Genomic DNA, 23,279 nt, shown 5'->3' on the forward strand with positions numbered 1-23,279 from the left:
CATGGATGACTTTCAGATTTTTTAATGGGGATATTGTTGTTTACGGGTCGTTCACATATTACGTAATCACTTTTTGAACAATTTGTACACCCCCCCCCCCCCCCCCCCCCCTCCGTAATCAGTTTTAGACATAGCTATTGTGTCAAAATAACTCTAGCGTAATAATTTGGAAACCCCCCTCAGCTGATTACGTAATATGTAAACGACCCCGTTAGATTTATGGTATTGGTTCAGCATTTTGTGTATGTTTTATGCGAATTAATTTACTGCAATGAAATTAATTAATTTACCATAACTCTTTATACTACTTATGACTTCATGATTCTTTATGTCGTCCAGTTCGATAGAATTAGTGAATTTGTTCTATGAATTAACTTAAACCTTTAACAACTTTATGGTTGAATATTCAATCAACTCACTAAATTATTCTTGCTTTTGACTAGTTGAAATTTTAACCAATTTATAGATCATGAGAAAGTTTTAACATTTGTAGACCTATTATCTAATTATTTATATTACAGGGGATTGCATGTATAGATACAATTATATTTTATCAATTTGAGGCTTTATTTTTAATCGTAATTTTAGTGTTAATTTTAGTCGTTATATCGGAATATTCAATTGTGATAACAATTAACAATGTTGTAATGCTAATACATACATAATAATGTAATAATTAGTTGTATATCAATTTAAGTTGTTCTTATCAGTGACCTTGCAGTTTATCGTGTAACCTTGTGATTTCAGTTGAAAGCAGATATTACCAACACCATATGTGTATTTTCTTCTTATTTCGAAAAAATGAAGTGAGATCGTGAAAATCAACACATCAATCGTTTTTAAGAGAAATTCAATATTTCCATCATAACTCTTGGTTTTGAAAATAAAATAAATATTAGTATCACCACGATTGAGCAGTAATACAGTTCTTGCACTATTTATGGTAATGTTTTGCCTAACTTTTAACAAAAGATTAACAAAACAATTCGCTGTAAGGAATAAAGAGTCAGTTGAAACATGGTCAGGGATGAAGATCAGCCAAACAAGAAACACAAAACAGTCGACTTGAAAGACTACGCTGAACTTACCCGTGTATCTGAATACGGTGTGTTCACAACCTTCACCGCCATCTACAACCGCATATCTGTACCCAGGAATCTGTCTTATCTTTACTGCGGGGTTGTTGAGGAGTTTTGTGAGTTTAAATCTGCTCTTAAATTGCTCAACAACGCGAACGTCCTAATACTAGATAATAACTATAAGGAGGAAGGTAAAGGTGACTTAAATCTTCTAAATTCAAAAGAAGAAGAAACTGCAAGACTGGGCGTGTTGAAAGAGTTAGGGGATATCACCTGGTACTTGACTGCCATGTGTAACGAATTAGAGCTAGAGCTGGAGTCTGTGGTGCAGTTTACTGAAAAGTTGGAGAAAAAGAAAAAACCAGATTTTACTTCTTCCATGGATTGTTTTTTGGAACATATGCTGAAACACATAGGAATTATCGGGGGTAAAGTCAAGAAGTCCATACGGGATGATAACGAAACTATAACTGACGAGAAGAAGATGGTGATAGAGTTTTCCATCAGAGAAATATTCCGGGTGATAAATGTGGAACTTTGTCCGGTTTTAGACAGCACTCTGCGTGAGGTTATGAGGTTAAATGCTGCAAAGGCTGCGTCGAGATTCGCTAGAGGTGTTGTGCAGGGTGATGGAGACAATAGATAGGTGCAATTCAGTTTGTTTGTGTAGTCTTGAAAAATACAAGGTTTGACGTCTAATTATTTTAATCTGGCAATTCGGTAATGTGGTAACGCACGGTTAACGCACGGTTAGGGCACGGTTAAAGCACGGTTAAGGCACGGCTAGGGAACAAGGGTTACATAAGGCACGGTTGAGGCACGGTCACTTAGGGCACAGTTAACGCACGGTCATTAACGCACGGTTAAGGCACAAACTGCCCAAAAGCAACCATTATGGTCGCTTAAGGCACGGTTAACGCACGGTTGGGGAAATATAACCTATAAACATACAAGTGGTTAACTAAGACACATGATCTGAGTGTGACGATCTGTAAATTTTACAGTACGATTCCGGCTATGAATAATTTTTCTAATTCTAAAGCAACAGCCCTGCTTCGTTTGACCGTCCTATATTGAAATCCTTATCTCGATTAATGATCTCTTCAAGTAACCAGGCTCTTCAAATTAAGTTAACTTCTCCTAGATGTAAAATCCGGATTGGAGTATTGTTTATGAGTCGCATTGTTGTAATGTATTCTGTGTAAAATTATCTTTATCCCGGTTACTGCGACAAGTAAAAATGCTCTTATTAGGAAAAGGAGTTTACTCGACGTTTCAATGTAACTACATCGTTTGATCTCAAATTATTTGTTATATAGTAGTGTTGAAAGTATTCTCCTAGAGCTCACACCTGTTTATTTGAGCGAGGTGATCTACACAACCTACTTCGCAGTCATGTATCAGATCACATCACCCAACCTTGCTGGCTTGCTTCTCCTTGGGAGTGGAGAGTTCTCAGGGCATCAAGCTTGCAGTTGCAGATATCCTTAGCAGCGGGGTAGAGGGTCTGGAGCGTTATCTTCCGTAGAAGCAGCATTGCTTGCTGAAGGGCAGGCTCGTCCACCATAGCAGCCTCAGATATGCAGCGTTTTCTGGTGAAGTGGGTTCTTGATATTCCCACTGCTGCAAGAGATTCTCCATTGTTGACTCGGTCCAAGAATGATTTGTACTCTGTTTGTATTCCAGGAGTGGTAGGAGTGGTAGGAGTGGTAGGAGTGGTAGGAGTGGTAGGAGTGGTAGGAGTGGTAGGAGTGGTAGGAGTGGTAGGAGTGGTAGGAGTGGTAGGAGCAGTAGGAGCAACGTTGGGATTGGAAGCAGGAACAATAGGTGTGGGAGGAGGAGGAGGTCTGCTAGGACGAACAGCGGTGGTACGAGAATTTGTAGGTGCAGGGTTGGATCTTGTCGGTCTGACTACAGGAGTAGCGTGTTTCTGACAGGGATAGACTACAACGATCATCTGATGACCCTCTGGGTGCCTTAACCGTGCCTTAACCGTGCCTGAACCGTGCCGAGGGGGGGGGGGGGGGGGGGTCTTCATCAAAATTCTCTCGAAATTGACTTTGTAGTTGTTTCTGATGGAGGGGAGTGATATCTATCAGCTGTTTTTGGTCCCATGGAAAAATATTGTTCCTAGCCGAAATTATTGCCGGTCAAAAGTCAGCGCTTATGAGTAATTGTATTGCGCGAGCGATTTCCAATCGCGCGTCCTGAAAATCGAGTCTAAAAATCTATCTTCTCCTACATTTTTTGAGCAATCACCCTGAAACTTGTAGGATATGTTCTAAGGACCATTTAGAAGAGATTGTCGGGCCAGAATTTTGAGATAGGCCTTATATTAGTAAAATTTTCGATTTTTTAAATCTTGGACCTCGTATTTTGACGATTTTTTCGAGAGAATTTTGATGAAGACCCCCCCCCCCCCCCCCCCCCCCCCCCCCCCCGGGCCCCTTAACTGTGCTTTAACCGTGCCTTAACCGTGCGTTAACCGTGCGTTGCCACATTACCGAATTGCCCATGAAACAAAAAAAGATGCTTACCGTTATGTAATTTAGCGGTTTTGTCATGTCAAGGAGAAAGTTTAATTTTATTCATTTACAATTTACGTTGTAATAAAAGTCAATAATACTGTATCAATTGAGTTCCAAAGCACAACTGGAGCATTTCAAGGAGATGCACTATCAGGTAATCTATTTACTGTTGTTGAAGCCGCTGCACTTATTCACCTCAGATCTGTACTCTCCCAAGTATCATCAACACCTTACCCAGTGAATCATCCAATCCCTAATCCTCCTATCTCAGAAGAATTCATGCCACTCGAAACAGGATACTCGGATGATATTGACTTTAATAACACTGAACTTGCTCCACTCAAAGAAATGCTTCCTATCGCTAAAGATATATTCCAGCAGTGGGACCTTCATATCAATTCTTCCAAGACTGAATTTGTCCATTTTTATTTAGCAGATCCTAAACCCACTGTTAAACGCAAGGTGATTGTTGGAAAAGTGTATAGAGGTGATGAAGAGTGGCGCTCTAACAAAACTTTAGGATCGTTGATGTGCACTGTTAAGGATATCAAGAATCGAATATTCCTTGGTAATGTTGCCTTTAGTAAATTTCAGAAAGTTTGGATGAAGAGCAAGATTTCAGTCCAAAGGAAGATCAAAATCTACGAGGCACAAGTAGTCTCTATTCTACTCTACAACTGCAACTCCTGGGCTGCACCACTAGCTTCGTTGAATGAACTTGATATTGCTCATCGCAAACACCTCCGAAGAATCCTCAACATCAGATGGCCTACTGGGGTTATTTCTAATGAGGCACTCTATGCTCGTTGTTATGTCACTCCCTTGTCTGTGAGAGTCTCTAAGTTTCGATGGAGAATGTTAGGACATATCTTAAGAGGACAGGAAGACTCACCAGCATACACCTCTATGTTATTTGCTATAAATTCTGATATTTTTATGGAAGGGAGACGGGGTAGACCATGTTTAAACTTATTAGATGTTATTAGAAAAGACTTGACTAGTAGAAATCTTGATATTAGACTTAAGAATTTGACTGATTTCGAAGACCTTAGATTTTTAGCTTTAGATAGGGAGGAGTGGAAGAAGTTAGAAGATGGTTGATGTTTTTGTTTTCTTTTTTATGCGTTTTGATATCTATAAGGTGCCTAGGATGCTCTTTTAAAGAGATATTTCGTACTTTGAAAGATTTACTACTACTACTACAATTTACGTTATTATATTTTGAAGATGGCAGGATCTAAAGAACAACAATTATTTTAATATTTACATTTAATACATTCAATACCAAATACATTGTTTCTAAACTTCATTTTTGTACGCTTATTTTTCAACAGAAAGGAAACACTTACAGTAGCATTAATAAGCTCATCCTACGGACGGCTAATGGCTATCCGGAGACTCTAAGTATGACCAAAGTACGCCCTAAAATGAGCAGAATATAGCGTATATTTATCTTTAAGTTTAAGACGTTTAAGTTTAACTGACGAAAACTCGGAATTTTCACTGAAAGCAACATCGGCGAGAGCATTTCTCTATTTTGTACACATTTCTTCGTTCATAAGCTTTGGTAAGGAACTTTCCTAAGTTCCTAGGTCTCCGATGGTAATTGTAGGGTGTGCGAAAATCTGTCCAATATCAGAGAAGAGTAATGTTTTACTTTGTTGGGACAAACAGTGAGTCGGAAATCTTCATAAGTTCATAAAGAGGGCAAGCGCGCAATACATGAAGCTCATCTTCGATGATTGGATCAGGGAAAGGTCAAGCTTTAGAATTAGATGGTCGAGTGACTCCACATTTGTAGTAGAACAGTTGCAGTGTTTGCATGCCCTATTCGAAAGTTCATGGCGATACAAGTCGTGTCTTCCTGTTTTGATGTTGTTCTGAGTTGCACAAGTCTCAATTTTTATAGCACACGTAGACTTAGAGATAATCGAGCCTAATATCTCTACTGCGGGGCGGTTGGGGAGTTTTGTGAGTTCAGATCTGCTGTTAAGGCTCTTCGTGAGGTCCTAGAACGCGAAGAGGAAGTGGAAAATAACGAGAAAGAAGATATTTTTACTTTCATAAGAAAAAAGTCCGAAGTCCTGTACGGTTGGGAGTGTTAAAAGAGTTAGGGGATGTCACGTGGTACTTGACTGCCATGTGTAACAAATTAGAGATAGAGCTGGTGTTTAATGTGGTGCAGTTAAATAAAAAGTTGGAGGAAGGTAAAACATTCAAATGTCAAAGTTAGCCTAGGAAAATCAGTTGACAGCTATCGGTAGAACAGTGCATCGGAAACATGTTTCAGATTATAAATTACAAACATTGTCCGCATTTTAACAGCAGTCTGCATGAGGTTATGCGACTAAATGCTGCAAAGTCAAGATGTGGTGCTGTTCAGGGCGATGCAGATAATACTCTATTACTCTCTGATTAGTAATCTGAGCTGATCGTAATTACATTCAATAGCAAATATAGGAATATTCATTATATCTGAATATTTTGGTTTTTTTTTTCATTTAGAATTATTAAATCAAAGCTGATATTAGATATTATGAAGTATGCGGTGTTTAACGAGTCATTTATTTTATTTAGTATTAGTAACCTTGTTAATTACTGTAATTTCTATTTTGCAGTCTATCACATCAGACGGTCAATACTTTAAAACCATAATTATATTGACACAACTATCTTAACCTCCTCCTCTTGATCATCATTCCTATAAATATATCAATAGATTATAACTCTAGACCTAATATCTTTGCACCCCAATAATTACATCTGATTATTATAGAACCTCCCGAGAGTTACGAAGAAGTTAGTCCTCAATCCCTCAAGGTTATGAGAGCTGTCTGATAACGCTAAATCAGTCACACTAAACCCGCCCAAATCACCCAACTAGGAGTTATGGCAGGCACTCTAACTGCAATATCGATCAAAGAAGGTAGCAGTGATGTTGGAGCTGGAGATGATGTTGGAGCTGGAGATGTGGTGATGAAGTTCAGGACACGATCCGTCCAAATGAGGTGAATTAACTTATAAATTGTTCCTGTTAATTCGTTTAGTCGTGCGATTATTGTAACTCCTAACTCGTCTACATATTCATAATTTGCAACGAAGTTGAGAGTTGACAATACAGAATATTACGTGTCAAGGATTTAGACTCTTTATGAGCGACACAACTAACAAGTCACGCTTGTGTTTTGTCACGTTTTTTGCACGTGGGTTGTCATGGGAATTGCGGCGGCTTCTGTTTTGTCACGTGACCACAAATATTACCTCCCAATAGTATTCCACATTACAGCTAATAAATACAAGTAGATGCCAGACTTGTGCCGGTAGTTTGTGATTATGATATGAAGTGAACACAGCTGCACAATCGTACTGATTACCGTGACACCTTATCTCGTGACCTCAGTACCTACGGGAGAATCCTAAACGCAAATCCACCACAATTCCCATGACAACCCACGTGGTGTGGTCTGGTCACGAGTTCCCTGCACGTGAACAAGAGCTACCCAATCATAGGACAGCATTATGAGGGGCACTGTATTTGTATAGCGTGCGGAGAAATTGTGTTAATTACAGCGTAGGTCCCAAGTATAGTCAAATTACTGCTCGGTAGCCAGAGTAATCAGTATATCGAGTCACTCGCTGACCTTATATGGAATAATTTCTCAACATCAATTAATTAGTAATTGTAAATATATGAGCTCACACACACACATCTCGCAAAGCTCTCTCTGCAGAACTTGAGTTGAGTGTCGCGCTCGCTCTCTCTCTCCCAACTTTTCGGGCTCTCGCGGTTGATTTGCTCCCCACCCACTTTCCCTGAGGGGCAGAGTGATTTTACGGTCACTTACCTCGGTTTCATTATGATTGTTAATTGTAACCGTTTCATTGCAAGCAATGTTCAGGGTTTGTCGTACGTGTTTGTGCCGAGTTGGCTGTAATTGTTGTGTTTATTTGATCAGATGAACTGTATATCAATATTGTAATTTATTTTCTGGTTTCCTCTGCCGAACTGGTCTGAAGATGAGATTTTTTCTATTTTCTAATTCTGCAATAATAGCGTCGATTATTATTTTATGCTCTTAGATTACATCTCCCTCAGTTTAGCTGTTGTGGAGTTAACATTTTGACCGAACTGAAATAACAGCATGCCAAATTGCCGATTTTCAGCTGCCTAGGCTTAATTTTATACCGTCGCGTCGAATAAAGACCAATCTCTAATTACATTGGCATATTATTCCCTTCTAAATAGGTGTAATCAAGTGAATTTTAGATCCTAGCGCCACACTTTTCATCATTGCACCCAGGTCCTATAAGTATAATTAATTATCAGAACAATTATTTTTACATGAAAGTTTCGAGTGTCTTATTTTATCGCGAATTTCAATAATGCGCGTGATTTAATTCCAATTAAAACGATTTAAATCTTCGTAAACGGAAATTGACAGCTTAATTGATTACTTTCTAAGCATATTTATGCCGTTTTTTGTCTAAATATTTCTCCATTACTATTAGATCATTGAATTAAGTTTAAAACAGATCGATAATGTTTGACCACTCCATTTATGATATTAAATTAATTAAGTTTATGTGTTATAATTAAAGTAACTCATAATTCTTATTATTAACGTTAATTCGTTTCTGGAGGTCTAGTTTAGGAGTATCTCAATACATACGAGTATCACTCCGCAAGCGTTATCAGACAGGTCTCATAACCTAGTAGTATGATCAATAGGTACTCATCCTGAGCGGGGGAATGCTCAGTTTCAAGTACGGCAAGTGTTTATAATTATTTAGAACATCTCTGAAGATGTCAAATACTTCAGCCCCAACTTTCCCATCAACCATTTAATTAGTTGTTTGGGACGCACTCTTACTTACTTTTCAATCATTGAATGCCACCGAAAATACTTGATAAAGAGTAATAAGTTCGACGACAGGAGAGTAATTATAAATTGACGGTATCTGCAAATTGTCCGTTTGCTTAATGTCTATAAATAAACGTATACCGGAAATCCTGCTACTTTCGATATGTGGTTACTGGTTCCCAATTTCTATAGTAGGATCTGGAGTGGTGGCACTGCGACAACAGTCTCATATTACTATATTATTACCAGTTTCATGTGATAATATTTTTACCAAGTGATGAACTGAATTTGAGTAACCTATCAAGCATTCTTTAATGTATATCTATCGTTCTATCACATTTCCGACCAAACGTCCTTGTCGACCTGGTGAGCGGTTTTACGCCACGACTTGGTAAACCTCAGTCTTTCTCTTGTGCTCAGGATCTTACCGTTAGCCTCTATTACTATACGTTGTTATTGCGTATTTGATTTTTGGTTAAGTGTGTGTGTGGTATCGTTTTTTAATTGAAAGATAATTTATTTGCCATTAAGGTAATTGATCTTCTAAATGGACATTATGTTTTAAATTATGCTTCTGTTATAAGGTCATCAGTCATTATCCAGTGATGCGAACTAATAATGAGGACGAATTGCTGCCTCAAGATATGATTAACCATGGAAATAGTTCGAATTCCTAACAGTCTGACGCAATCTAGTTGCGCAGCATCTGTAGCAACTTTTGTCGCATTACTCCTCTTCCTCCTCCTCCTCATCCTCCTCCTCCTCCTCCTCCTCCTTCTCCTCCTCCTCCTCCTCCTCCTCCTCCTCCTCCTCCTCCTCCTCCTCCTCCTCCTCCTCCTCCTCCTCCTCCTCCTCCTCCTCCTCCTCCTCCTCCTCCTCCTCCTCCTCCTCCTCCTCCTCCTCCTCCTCCTCCTCCTCCTTTAGGCAACTTCGCAGATTACTTTTTCCCACATGTGTACTGTGTAGCATTCAGCACAAGCTCCCTTACTTCGTGACATAATACACCACCCCGACTAAAAAGTTTTTCAAATTTTTAAATTACGCGTCGTTAAAACCTGAGTTTTCGATGACGCGTTTGAACGTGTCTTAAAATTATACTTAACGTGAATAATTGCACGAGTGTCAAAGTCAATCTATCGGTGTGTTGCAATTAATTAATTATTACGGCAAATTTCACTTCAATTCGCTCAAATTTGCAGGTAAAAGGCGTGAGCTAATGGCTAAAATCCATCCATTAAATGTCACAATTCATAATTCTGAAAAATGCATGGTTAATCGAACTCGTTTCTTCAATCAACGATTATTAATTTGTCCATATAGTGGATTATCTTGGTTCTAACCTGATCGTTAATTCACAAAGACAACGGCCTGACAGTGCATGGTCAGAGGGCATAATCCGAAATCTTTAGCTTTGCTCCCTTTTGCTTTCGTCTCAACAGATACCTTTGTAATCCAATTAGTTCATCAATTGATTCTGACTACCTGAGGCCCCCACAGGGTATGCCAATGACATGAGGCTATTCGCAAATTCGCTGTCTTGCCATTGATAGTGACTACTGTAACATGTATGTAACTACAACTCAGTTGAAGGTAACCAGGTGATACTGCCGATTACAATACTATTGTCAGCAATCAGGAGATACACCTAACTCCGCTACCTCTGAATTAGTGCTGGACATGTTGTGGTGCAACACGTGCTACCGCACAAATACCACCCAATTAATCAGCTGGGCTATCATTATAAAATCAATTAATTAGCGGGGAATGATGATGATATGTGAGGGAGATAGAACTGGCGGGGCTAGTCGGAGTTGCACTAGTCGGGCTGCTTGTCATGGTAGAGCCGTGGGGCATGCCACCCTCATGTTTGGTAGTGTATTGGCTCAGAAACTTGTCTCGTATTAATTACTAATCAATGGATCGCCCAACCGTACGTACCAGGTGCAGCACATTAATTACTTTAAACGGGTCACGGGGCCTGGTGGTGCTTGGTGATTGGCTGATTGGGTACAGCAAGGCTTCTGATTGGTCCAATCGGCGCTGCAGGGGTTTAAATGTCGTGTTCACTTAAGGGGAGTTAGTAGTCATTAATATGTAGCCGTTTAGCTCCCATCAAATCAGCAAAACTCCTTTAAAACCCCTCATGTCCCCTGCTCTCTTCAGTAGTTTGACAGCTCCTGCACTTTCGCGGTGAGGATAATCTTTTATCGGCGCGCTACTCAGCTCCGCTCAGTCGCTGCTGCGTTCCTCAGTCACGTGGTCTTACAACGCATTCCGTTGGGTCCACTCTGGCCAGATTTTCGTGCCGTGATCCCAATTTTCTGTGCTGTATTTATTAGTAATCTGCTGGTCGTAGTTATTAGTTAACATTAGTTAACTACAAGTGTTGAGTCCGAACTCTTCTTTTATAATAGCTGCTCAGGTCCTCTGCTGCGTATTTTAAATATATTTTCCATGTTGGACTGCAGGGACGAGCCTTGCACCAATCAGCTCCTCTCACCCTGACTATCTCCTTTCCCTCTACTAGTAACCACGTAAACATCATTACTGTTCAGAAGAGTAATCAACATTGAACTGAGCAGACGATAATTAGGCGTCCAGATTCGAATTAACGTTGCTCTGTATTTGAATTAGCACGTTCTGAATCATTATCCATTACTTTCGTACTCTCTTGTGAGAACGATATGATACTGGCGTTTTATCAGTGTAATTATCATCGAGATGACGATGTTGAGCTTGAGCTCATTTAACATTGTTTAGTCTGTATTATATCTTAAGTTTTACAAGATCTGTGGCTGTGTTTTACTGGTAGAGGTAGAGTATTTTAGTTGAGTCATTGATGGCATTAGTGGCATTTTAGTGGCATTTTAGTTGAGTCATTAATGGCATTAACCAAGCTTCTCAAGGGGATTAACTGTGAGTAGTTTCATTAATTTATGGGTGAAGGAGTTACCATAGCAACAACAATGTGGTCATGGCAACCATGTCTGTCGCACAGTCATCATGTAGTTTGATTAATCTTCAAAAGCTTGGTTCATTATCAAGTTGAATTGCTTGCCGTTGATTGGTCGGAGCCTGTCCTGCCCTGTTTTCATTGGCTAATCCTGAAATTGGGAGTTGATTAATTGTGAGGAGAGCATGAGATTCATGTCTCCTTCACCCAGGGCCGTTCTGTAATCCACCAAAGCTTGATCAAAGCAATTAATTGTCTGACCAGCCGAGTAAGGGCTGTTCTCTCTCGCTCTCTCTCGCTCTCTCTCTCTCTCTCTAGCTCTCAGTCACTCTAACGCTATATTATCTACAAGCAATTTGAACACCACCTCCTTACGTAATCCTCTCTCTCTCTCTCTCTCTCTCTCTCTCTCTCTCTCTCTCTCTCTCTCTCTCTCTCTCTCTCTCTCTCTCTCTCTCTGGGTGATCGTTGTGGCTGGCTACTTTTTTTTGAATTACAGTATATCCCTTGAAACTTTCGTATTAGATCGTTTAACTCGGTTACTTAGCTAGTGAGGGGTCGCGACTTTTAATGTAATCTGTCCAATATAACTAATAGATAAGTTGTGCTTTCATCTAGTACTGTCGTCTCCCCCTTCTTTAAAGGTTTGATTGGTTTTAAAGTAAGTTCAACCGTTTTATAACCATCATTAACATGATGCAAATGAGAGGGTTGAAATAAACGGATAATTTTCAAACCCCCCGCTCAGCAGTGCTCTTCATCACCTCAAACCTATTATGATTGATTTATTTGATTATGCTAGGACTAACTTTTGACTGCACTAGTTGCATATTTTAAGATTGTGGACTATGATCATACAAATGATATCATATCGATTCTTTTGTTTAAATTTATTTGGTGGGTGTAAAATAAGTCATTAACATTTAACACAAAACAGTTCAATTTGAAACAAGTCGTCAATTCTTCTATTACGTTTTATTGATTTATCTTTCCACAAACTATTTACCTTCCTCTAATTCTGTTTGACCCAATTACTGTAGTTGAAAGTAATTACTTTAATTTCATCAGATTGAACATATCTGATTACAAGATGAACTTATCTTTAGTAGGCAGTAATCATTAGCTGTTCATTAAACGGTCTGAAAAATCTAAAATAAGAACTTGCATTACGTTATAAATATGAGTGATGAAACAGTGCAAGCTACTAACATTACCCAACCCCCCTCCTCCTAACTCCACCTCTTCTAGCTCGAATTCGAATGATGGATGTTATCAAGAAAGAAGTGGTCCTGCCAACTTCCCTGACTCAGTTGCCTGTCTCTCTCGCTCAGTTCCCGATGGTCTCCGCCAGCTCACCAGCCAGAACCAAGTCATCTCCCGTCAGGACCTCGCCTTCTAGGAGAAACAGCATGGCTCTACCTGACACTGTAAACCCCGCAAGCAGGGTAGGTTAAACAGGTTACACGTGTAGATTTACAGGTTGCACGTGTAGATTTACAGGTTGCACGTGTAGATTTAAGGTGGAAACTGGATCTTGATGTAACCACTTGGGTGGTTTTACAAACTTGTAATTAAATTGTCGGGTGGGGTTTTGTTTTCTACGTGGGGGCTTGATGTGTGATTGAATGTGTAGTTTTACATGAACAATACAATCTATTATCATTGAGATCGGGGGTTTCATATGGTCATGATAGTAATTGTCATTAGCGTGTTTTTTGCGCGGCAACAAAATACAGAAATTTTCGCCGTTGGGCATTTTAGAAAATTATTGATCACTTTTCCTGACACGGAAATTATGTGAAGCGAGTAATAATTCTCCGTATTTAAACCAGTTTCACTATTTTTAGCCATCAGCGAAGAGTGATGAACAATAAAGAATCATTGGAATATCAAATTTGTGTTAGGGGTCGTTCACATATTACGTAATCACCTCAAGGATTTGGGGTGTTCAACATCTTGACTATTGGCAGCGGCTCAAAGCACTAAATCTAATGTCGATGCAAAGGAGGAGAGAGCGTTATATTATCATCCACATGTGGAAAATCTTACATCAACGCTGCCCAAATGACCTTGGGATTCTTTTTTCTACTCCATTAAGACACGGAATCAAGGCCACCATTCCAAGTCTCAGCAAGAGCAGTACTCAACGTCAACAGTCATTGTATGATGGTTCATTTGCAGTAATGGAACACCATTCCATCAGATCTTCACCTCATTGAAGACCCACTGCTGTTCAAAGCAAAACTATCAGCATTTCTTAAACCGTTTCCAGATAACCCACCTGTGAGCAATTACAGCTGCCCTAATGGAAATTCTTTGCTGGACTGGAGTATGAATAAGGCAGCAGCGATGCTGCAAGGGCGGTCGAACTATTCGATGACCCAGTAGAGGAATCTACGAATCTCTCCAAAGTATCCAAAGTAAGGGAGAGGAAGGGGTTTCTAAATAATAACACTATACTAGTGTAGCACAATAACTATGTGTAAAACTGATCACGGAGGGGGGGGGGGGGGGTTGGGGGTTTAAAAATCGGACAAAAAGTAAGTAACATGTGAACAACCCCTTAGTGATTAGCTCAAGAGATATAACTTATAAGTTGAATTACTTCGGGAAGGACTTCTTACATATTGAGTAGTGGCGGTAATGTTATTATATTCGTAAACTTTGTTTCCTTCGGTTGACAAGTTATCATTCGATTACTCATTACTAGTTACTAAGTTATAGAAACCCAAGGATTTTAGCTAGCGGCGGTTAAGAAAGGTAATGATATTATGTTATTATAAAAACGCCATAAATTCATTGCTGCTTATTAGTTATTTATTTATGCACAGTTTCTCACATATTTGGATAAAAGGACCATGGGACTGTATAGGAATATTTAGTAGTTAGTGGGAAATCGATGACGGTCGAATTTTTATAACCCAGTGCCAGGACATACGAAGTTTTGAAATCCGCAGTTATTTTGATATGTCGGCCAAACGAAAGCCAACCAATGTTCTTCGATTCCTGACGAGGCTCAGAATCATCATAACTTATAACTATTATAATTGTAACTGGCTATCTCTGTAACTGTAATCCTGGTAAGATCCTAAATTAAACCCCTTCTGAATTTAAAACACAGTCTACTCTCTGCAGGTAGTCCACTACACTCCTAAAGCTGCAATATTTGACTTCTACACAGAGGTAAAGATGGTCGTGGAGCCCAATGGTCACGAGGTCGTGATCGGGAAGTGTGGCACCTGCTCTCAGACTATACGGGGATCCAGGAATGTTACCTCCAACTTTGTCACCCATGTCAAGGTATGTTGTTTTTTTGTAGCTGCTGTTTTTACCTTCACTTTGCATAATTTTTATATTTTATAAACTGTATAAAATTACCCCTAATTATTGTTATTTGCATATGTAGTAGTAGTAGTAAACCCGCGATGGGGTGGCATGTGCCTCAATAAAAATATTACAATCATTTATTATTATATCAATGTATCATTAAATATTTCAAAAATATCAATAACGTACGGTTGATCCTTCACACTTGGTAAAATATATAAAAATAAAGTTAATCTACACTAAAGAATAAATAATCTATATTATATAAATCAACAATATTAACTCCCCATCTTCATGTAGTCATTTATCAAAGCGGTAGAAATCCAAGTAATTTTAGTACGCGGTGCGCAAGGAATTTCGTTTTTTTTTTAAATGTGTAGGCAAGATAAGCCTAAGTGTGGCAGTGAAAATTGAAAAATAAGTTGCAGAATAAATTGCAGTGACTGACTGTCAAATGCATTATCGCAGTTCATTTATTTGACTGCACAGTGCACTAACGTTTAGGATTCTTACAGCTGTTATATTTTGCTAATATTTTGTTTAAAAGTTGTAAAGGACAAAGTTCTTGTCCGTCCACGAAAGGTTTTCTAGGTCAAGTTTTTGTTTGTCCAGTAAGTAACGTACAATGTTGTCCTTGTATGAATTAATAAACTTATCTTGTAACTTAGGTACATTGAAGGGAAGGATTTTGTTTATTTCGTTTATCGTGTTGTTATATAATCGTGGTCCTACGTTAGAGATGCTATAATCGGTGATCCGTAATCTGTTGAACTTAATTTCAAAATACTTTGGATTTCTCCTTTCCGTTTGTCTAAGCGGTGATTTTTCAAATATACTACAATATATTTAAGCGTCAAGTATCATTGTCGCGAGTGCCAATCTGTTCGAATTAGCATTGCGCTTGTTCAATGTTGAATTTTTCTTCTCTTATGTCCACACATGCTGTATGCTACACGTGTCATGGAGAATGTTGAATATTTACTCTTTTTAGTCGTCATGGAAATACGTGCGCGAAACTTTTACTTTGCTTGAATTGTTGGATTCGTCTGTGAGACTAAAGGATTGTACCGAGTAGGCAGTGCATGTGTTAGATTCTGGAATCTGGAGGGGGCGAGGCTGCTGCTGTTACAAATTGTAACTATTTGGAAAGTCGCCAAGTAACATTATAGTTCAACACGGGGAATATTTTGGCTAAGTTCATTGTCCATCGTAAATTGTTGATTTGTTTAAACTATTTTACTATGGAAATGACCTTTGGGTTTTTAATGCTGTTTTATGCGCATGATCTATAACTTTTTGATGTTGATTCGAGTTTAGAACGTCATTGGGCAGCATTATTCGCTCTAAATTTACAAGGAGAGACAACAATCTCGTTTACAATAATTGTGCGGATTAAAACAATTTGGCTGTCACTGTCAAATCGTTTACAGGCAGCAATTATAGCCGAAGGGAGACAAGTCAAATCATAAGGATCGCACCTGCTCAACATCCGATAATCTTCTGCCACTAAACAATCTATAGATTACTCTGTCCCGTCGGCTCTCCCCTCCGCATGCAATAACATAATCACTATCAACATCCACATCACTTGAAATTTCTCTTTCTGGACAGCAATTTCAAAATTACTGGAGCTGTAAGATTGGTAATGGGGTCGCTAAATGCCCTACCCTGAAGGGTTCAACATTTCACGTGTTTCACGTGGTCGCTTAGCAACCAATGAAATTGTGACATCAGATCACGGGATTTAACTTAATTACTAATTGATTTCATTCATTATACCCTTTATAGAGGTATATTTATGAAGGAGACCAATTTAGGAGGTACACGGTAAATTGCTTTGCAGCTCAAGCCGCGTTAAAGAGTTCTGATTATTGCATGTTAATGTTTAACAGCCCTGCCCCCTGCCGTCTCTAAAACTAATTGTCAGGCCTAAACTAATTGTCTTGCTTAAATACCACGTTATCAAACCCTTCCAATTATTCGGCTCTCCAAATTGAACCTACCCAGCCAGTAATTCCGATAATTTCACGGAGCTGGACTAAAATTGCAGGAACTTGTTTCTCAAATAAAGAAACCATTTTGAGAATAGGCGCCAGTTTGAACTGGCTTCTCAAATAAAGAAACCATTTTGAGGATAGGCGCCAGTTTGGTAAAAATAGTGCCAACATCCAACAAGATACGATATTAGAAACAATACCTGCTCATCTTATCGTATGGGGCCTACATTGGGGCCTAGATTGGCTCTTAATGTTAAAGTTGAGCTGTATCATACTAGAGTAAGGATTTTAATATGAACTACTGAAAAACTAACACCCATATTTCACCCCAGAGGTTGCATCCTGAGCAGCAGAGTAATTGGGAGCGCAAGAAAGCAGAACGACACGGTTACTTTACCAAGAACTACAGTGCCCCTTCCAACTTATCCAGCTTTAGCAACCTTTACAGCACTTTCACCATACCCACTGTAAGTTTGCACTGTAAGTTTGTACTGTAAGTTTGTCAGAGAACCGAACCTTTTACTATGTATTGGCCATTTCAATCTATATAATAGATGGGTTGTAATTGAAGACAAATAAATGTTCCAGAAATGTGCGCCATGAGTACCTACCTGAAATGAAAACAGACGCCACTGCCAGTACCAGTCCATTATTGTGTGACTGACAACAACAAACGTTAACAGGGGGGGGGTTAATGTTAACAGCATCACACTAATATTATTTACCCCAGCAGGTGAAGATGGAAACAACCCCCACAACTATGCTGTGTTATGATACCCACAACATGGTCACAACCCAGCCCATCGTCACCACACAGAACACCCACCCCACCTCCTACACCAAGAATATCGTCACCCAGGACAACTTCCTTGTCACTCAGGACTCGACCCTTACCACCACCGTCAAACAGGTGAGATTTTTGGTCCGAGGCCTGTAAACGTGTGGGTGCCTTAAGATGTAACTTTACAAGGTTCCAACATTTACCCAGCTTTAGAACACCTTACTTAATTTCGTGGTCAGGCGAATCACGATCGTATCTCGTTACGAGCTGTTTCGAATAATTTCTTATATATTTATTTAGTGTCTTCGTGGTTATCATTCTTGCTCAACCTAGATTCCAGATATCAATTTAACAACTATTCTCCTCTCAAAGGAGCAAAACGAAACGAGTAGGAAGTACTCTGGAACCAGCCCGGCAACCATGACAACCACAGCAACACGTGTCGTGTCACCTGACTCAGTTACCGATAACGAGATGTGGGCACTGCTCCAGGCTAAACAGATGTTATCTTTCCTCGTGGAACAGTTCCTGCCACTAGAAACTGCAGATAGTCCCTCGCTCACCACCCTCTTGTCCGTAAGTTTATTAACTGCTGGTCGGAGCATCAAAAGCTACTCTCGAGGAACATTTTGATTATCTGAAACAATGAGTTCAGTCTATATATAGATCTACCGTAAAATTACTGCAATAAAATGACAGCCGAATTTTTGGCTAAAGTCAGAACACAGTGTCTTGTAAAAATAATGTGACAGGTACCAGGGTACCAGGGTTACCTGCAGGGTAATTTGCCCCTGTTACCAGGATAATTTGCCTCTGTTAGCACGCGGAGACTTGATTGCTTTTCTTTGCACTCAGGGTTACACGTCACAGCGCAGCTTGCGCAGCTTGCGCACAGTTCGTTTTTGTATAATTGAGTTTATTTTAGCACATTTATATGAAATTGCAATATTTTTGAAATGACCGTCCATTGAATAAATTGGAGGGTTCACGTGGACAGACCTTTTAAAATTGCTTCCTTTGAGGGTTTATTATAAATGTAACGGTTAAATGATCTTGATCCGACTAAATACACGTGCTGCTTGCAGTTTTAATAGAAGTTTTGTTTCAGAGAGCACCTCAGAAACCGTATTCAAGTGCTGTTCTCCAGAACGTTCTAGTGCCCACATGCGTTAGTCACGTGACCTCCAGCATCACTTGCTCGTTACAGGTAAGACCTTTTTAAACAGTCTGCCGTCAAGGTCTTACAGGTTTAAGGTCTTACGAAAATATGCAAGCTCTGAATCATCTCCATTAACGATAATCTTAAGTCTCAATCTTATTTTAGGTTCTGAAAATAATAATAATCAACTGTTCAAATGTTTACAACTGAAGCTTTAAAACAGTCTTAATAAAAAGCTTCAGGTTTTAAAACTCCACAATCAAGCTCTAGTAGCGATTCAATTATTGTTTTTTCTTTTATTTGACTTCATTAGTCCTAACAGGAAACATCCTGCACTACAATCTAGCAGAACCCCCTTTTCTAAAACTGTAAACCCTCAGACAGCAAGCAGCGTGAGTATTGTGGTTACGACACAACGCAAGAAAGGATCCCTGATTCTGTTTGCTGTTTCACTTCACTTCGTGGACATGAGCTGGAAACACGACAGTCACCTCCTGAGTGTCAAGTACTATACCTCCGTATCTCAGTTTGAACGCTCCTTCCTTGATCTCCTTGTCAAACACAATATACAGAACAAGGTTCTTATCTTGTTTTTTGGAGTTAAAAACTAGGAGAATTTCCAATTATGGTTCATTTTATTGACGTTTTCCCGCGTTGGAGTATAAGAATAATTACATCCGTTTTCACCCTTTCCGATTTCAACCGCAACCTGACTCTACTCCCACAAAGTTAATTAGTCCCCTCCGGCTAGGTGTATCGGTATTTAATTTGGCGACTCTCTTACGAATCAATTTAATTATATGGGTTAATCAGATAATTGACCTAGATTAATTATTACTCTCAAATTATCAGGTGTTCAGAATTCTGGGAACCGACATGACGAATAACACCAACTTCTCACTGTTGAACATGCCTGAGCAAGACTCCCCACTACTTGAGCCGGTCATCCTTCCCTCTACTCTCGCTGGTTGGTCTACTTTTTCTTTTATGCAATCGGGTTTTTAACAGGGAGAGGGAGGGGGACACCGGTTAGTGGTCAAAGTAGCAAAACTAGCATTCGCTGAATGATATATCATTCACAATCTTGTGTTTCTCAGTGTAATGGGATAATTCATAATTTTGTATCCCAAAATTATTGTCAATTGCGTTAATATTGAGCGCTATTCGTTCTGAAAATGTTAGTAATTACAATTATTAGAAAGCTTCTTTCCGAACAACAACTTTTGCTAGCAAATATCACAATGATCAGCTCTACTTATTTTATTAAAAATTTAGATAATCATGACTATGAGTACCTGCAGTCAGGAAATACAATAATAAATATTATTTATTATTTGAACATGCAATTAAGTGCTCATTCTCGAGTAAGTTTTTAACTATACAGTTCGAGTATTGACATTTAATATTCATAGGTCCTAATTAGTAATTACGGCTCATTAAAAAAAAACATATAATAAGTTAGTTACACAACTAAAAAGCAACGTTAAAACAAATCCTGGCAACCTTTCTATTCTGAAATATTTTTCTGTTGCGTAATTCGGATTCTAGGATAACTAGGATAAATTTCATGATTTGCCACCACTCTCTCCCTCTGAGCTGAAATATTGTAGTTTTAATGAAGATCACGTTATTTAACTTACACTTTTGTTCAGGTATAACAGTAGATAAATGTGATCCCTTGCCGGAAGTAACCAATTCCTTGATATCTGCCGCTCTAAGTAAATCAGACTTGGGCTCTAAACTAAGAACTGAGTTGAAGACCTCTCCCCAAACATTCAACCTCAAATACGATCCTGGTAAGTGCAGAGTTTCAAACTGCCTGAAATAGTCCAATATATTTCATATCTTTACACTCTTCACATTATTTCGCTGAAAGATATTTCATCATGCTCTTATGACCAGCTGGCTCATATTTTTAAAAAGGTAATGAAAGTTTCCTTCAGATATGCCCAAATGGTCAAGTGAACAGAGCCAGATCAGTCCAAAACCAGACTCGATTCTCTCCGAAACATTATCCACTCTAGAGCCCTTCAAGGAGATATTTGAACTGTTAAAGACAGACCAACTCCTGGTGTCAGTTGCAATCCCCTCCATCTTATCCCTGATAAAGTTGTTCGATCAGAAGCCAAGATCTGAACTAACGAGCGTGTTGTTGGAGCAGTTAAGAAACTATTTGAAGAAGATCAACTGTAATCCTCTCTTCAGAGCAGCTACCTTTCTCGACCCAAGGTATGTTAGTCTGTTATTTTTACTTTTTAATCCCTTTCCTGTCACTTGATCCTCCAGCGGGTGTGTATCTTGTTAAATTTGCAGTTTTTTGTCGTATTAAGTTTTGCCATCACTTTATTCTGTTACTAACAGTGATGTATAAATTCAGGTTTAAACTAGTTTGGTGTAAAGATAAGGACGAAGAGTTGAAAGTTGTATCCGAACTAAGATCCTTTTGTGCTCTTAATTTGGATGGTCAGGAGAAGGAGAAGTAAGCTCCAAGTTTTAAAATTTTATTTTTAATAGTCGATATAATATATATTCCTACGAAGTTTTTCTACCCAGGTCCCAGTGTCAGAGCAAGCTTTTTATCTTGTGTTTTTCTTAGTTTTGTTTATGTTATGTAAATGTAGTCAATTGTTGTAACAGTCAAAATTCAATAGACACTAATTCTAGTAATTATGTCCCATGATTGAGATACAATTATCGTTATCAATGTTTAAAAAATGACTAATTTAAAAAATTGCAGCACTGAAATGAAGATCAAATCAGAGGACTGTTCACTGCAACCGGAGAGTAAACGCATCAAGCTCTTTACCTACTTCTCCAGTGCGGAGACCGACGAAATGGATCACTTCAGAACAGTATCTCCCCTGGACCGAGAGATAAAGGAATACCTTCACTCACCTGTCGCAGAGGAAACAACCAACCCTTTCGACTACTGGAAGGACAATCACGGAACCTTCAAACAGTTGAGCAGAGTCGCGGGCAAACTATTGACAGTCCCGATCGTACAAACTAAAGTGCAGTGCCATCTCAGTAAGTTCGAAAAACGGATCGAAAGTCTGGAAGACATTTCACTGGCACAGACTGAAGAATATTTATATCTCAAGGTTAACAAAATTCTGTGGTGAGTGTAGTAGATGGATTGTGGTGCATTTTTAAGGGTTGTGTAAATTTATTTGTGTCTGTATACTTTGTAATTGTTTTTTGCTGACGCATTCCTTTGAATGCGTCGTTCTTTAAACTCAAAGTCAAAGCATTTGGTGAGTAAAGCGATTCTAAGACTAAAGAAACATTAAACCCTCGCTGTTTAAGTTACTGATTTAGATAATAACGTAAACAAACTGGTAAATTCTTTTCGCTTTACGTTATGAAAACTACGAACGAGACGTTTACTAGTTATTTTGAACACAAATTGGCATGGCTTTCACAATTCTGATATTGTTGTCAGATTCGATAATTTTATTTTTAAATTTTATAGTGATTTAAATTATAATCCAATTTGGAGTTGATTTAATTTAATTCTTACTGACTATCACAAGGCGATTAGTACTGAATATATTGACAGATATCAAATCCAAATTATACTTACTGATATCTATTTTATGAGTTATTTAGTGCTTGTTGACCGTAGTTTAATGATAAACTACATGATTTGTACAGCAATATATTTGTCATGAATCTATATTGTGTGATTTGTTCACCTAGAATTTATATAAGAAACTACAAATTACGATTAGAAATTAAAACAATGTTGGATATCAAGATAATTATCTTTTTAGACTATTAAATTGGGGTTACCTTTGATCACACTGGAAACACGAAATTACATTTTTTGATTTCAGTCCAATTTAAGAGTCTTGCTTTAGTCAAGTAAGAGCCATGCTCAATTAGTGTTCTCAGTAACGCCGCTCCCAATAATTCTTTCGCCCATTTTTTAATCTCGCGGAAAAGCCCTGAGGGTATGACAGACAGTTCGATCGATGTGTTTTTGGACGGTAACCATGGCGACGACACTCGGAGATTCTGGATCACCTGGTCACGTGACAGGCTAGTAAAACACGAATTTGATTGTTAAAGTAATTAGTAATGACCAATGACAGTGTTGATTCGCTGTACTTCAGTGATTTGCTGCGTATATATAACTTAACCAACGCGCAGTTTAAAGAAATTCACTTTCATTTTTACATTTTAAAAGCTTTCACTTTTACAAAACATAACTCGCCACCAATGAAGTCAAATTTCAGTTTCAAAATATCAAAAGAAAGTTAAGAATTTCATAAACACAAAAGGGTCCTAGATGAGGTTGTGAAAGCTCGATCTTCACCTTCAAAGTTCAAAATCGACTATTAAAACTTCATGCTTGTTCCATAAAAGTAAACCTTATATCAAAACACCTCCAACCGCAGCTTTTCTGATCAGCTCTCGGCTCTCTCATACCCAGCAATCGTTACTGGCTGGGCGTATTAATAATAATACAGGTGATTGCGTCTTCACAGCATGTTCAAGCTCGCGCTCGCTCGTATGTCGTAAGTTTATTGCACGCTTCGAACATCCCAAGAATGCGATTGCAATTTGCATCACGTGATACAATTCAGCCAA

General features: G+C 38.7%; 3 protein-coding genes across 5 annotated transcripts in view; 1 reads left to right on the forward strand and 2 right to left on the reverse strand.

Moving 5' to 3' along the window:
• LOC134824879 (vesicular integral-membrane protein VIP36-like) overlaps positions 1 to 2,400 on the reverse strand; it is a 32,252-nt gene extending 29,852 nt beyond the window's left edge. For both annotated transcript variants that reach the window (XM_063836862.1, XM_063836870.1), the window contains exon 1: positions 2,378 to 2,400. The gene's annotated coding sequence lies outside the window, so the exon portion shown is untranslated. The remainder of the gene's footprint in view (positions 1 to 2,377) is intronic.
• Positions 1 to 2,409, reverse strand: part of LOC134824793 (tyrosine-protein phosphatase non-receptor type 4-like) — a 118,860-nt gene extending 116,451 nt beyond the window's left edge. The window contains exon 1 of the mRNA XM_063836772.1: positions 2,376 to 2,409. The gene's annotated coding sequence lies outside the window, so the exon portion shown is untranslated. The remainder of the gene's footprint in view (positions 1 to 2,375) is intronic.
• A 4,080-nt stretch (positions 2,410 to 6,489) lies between these two features.
• Positions 6,490 to 22,841, forward strand: LOC134814268 (uncharacterized). 2 transcript variants are annotated; one of them, XM_063822353.1, is made up of 13 exons: positions 6,490 to 6,615; positions 12,671 to 12,867; positions 14,558 to 14,722; positions 17,079 to 17,213; positions 17,477 to 17,656; positions 17,900 to 18,103; positions 18,636 to 18,734; positions 19,067 to 19,264; positions 19,539 to 19,653; positions 20,339 to 20,482; positions 20,630 to 20,915; positions 21,064 to 21,165; positions 21,424 to 22,841. In XM_063822353.1, exons 2-13 carry the CDS (start codon positions 12,682 to 12,684, stop codon positions 21,806 to 21,808), a joined length of 2,199 nt encoding a protein of 732 aa, XP_063678423.1. In that variant the 5' UTR covers positions 6,490 to 6,615; positions 12,671 to 12,681; the 3' UTR covers positions 21,809 to 22,841. The 2 variants fall into 2 exon arrangements, with proteins under 2 accessions (XP_063678423.1, XP_063678431.1); XM_063822361.1 differs by lacking the exon at positions 12,671 to 12,867.
• The last annotated feature ends 438 nt before the right edge of the window (positions 22,842 to 23,279 follow it).

This window comes from Bolinopsis microptera, chromosome 1, assembly GCF_026151205.1.
Source record: "Bolinopsis microptera isolate Bmic1 chromosome 1, MBARI_Bmic_1.0, whole genome shotgun sequence".
Classification (NCBI taxonomy): domain Eukaryota; kingdom Metazoa; phylum Ctenophora; class Tentaculata; order Lobata; family Bolinopsidae; genus Bolinopsis; species Bolinopsis microptera.

Coding starts and splice junctions, on each gene's coding strand:
- LOC134814268 (XM_063822353.1), top strand. CDS start 12,682: ATGATGGATGTTATCAAGAAAGAAGTGGTCCTGCCAACTTCCCTGACT. Junction 14,723..17,078: donor ACTTTGTCACCCATGTCAAG/GTATGTTGTTTT, acceptor ATTTCACCCCAG/AGGTTGCATCCTGAGCAGCA. Junction 19,265..19,538: donor AACACAATATACAGAACAAG/GTTCTTATCTTG, acceptor TCAAATTATCAG/GTGTTCAGAATTCTGGGAAC.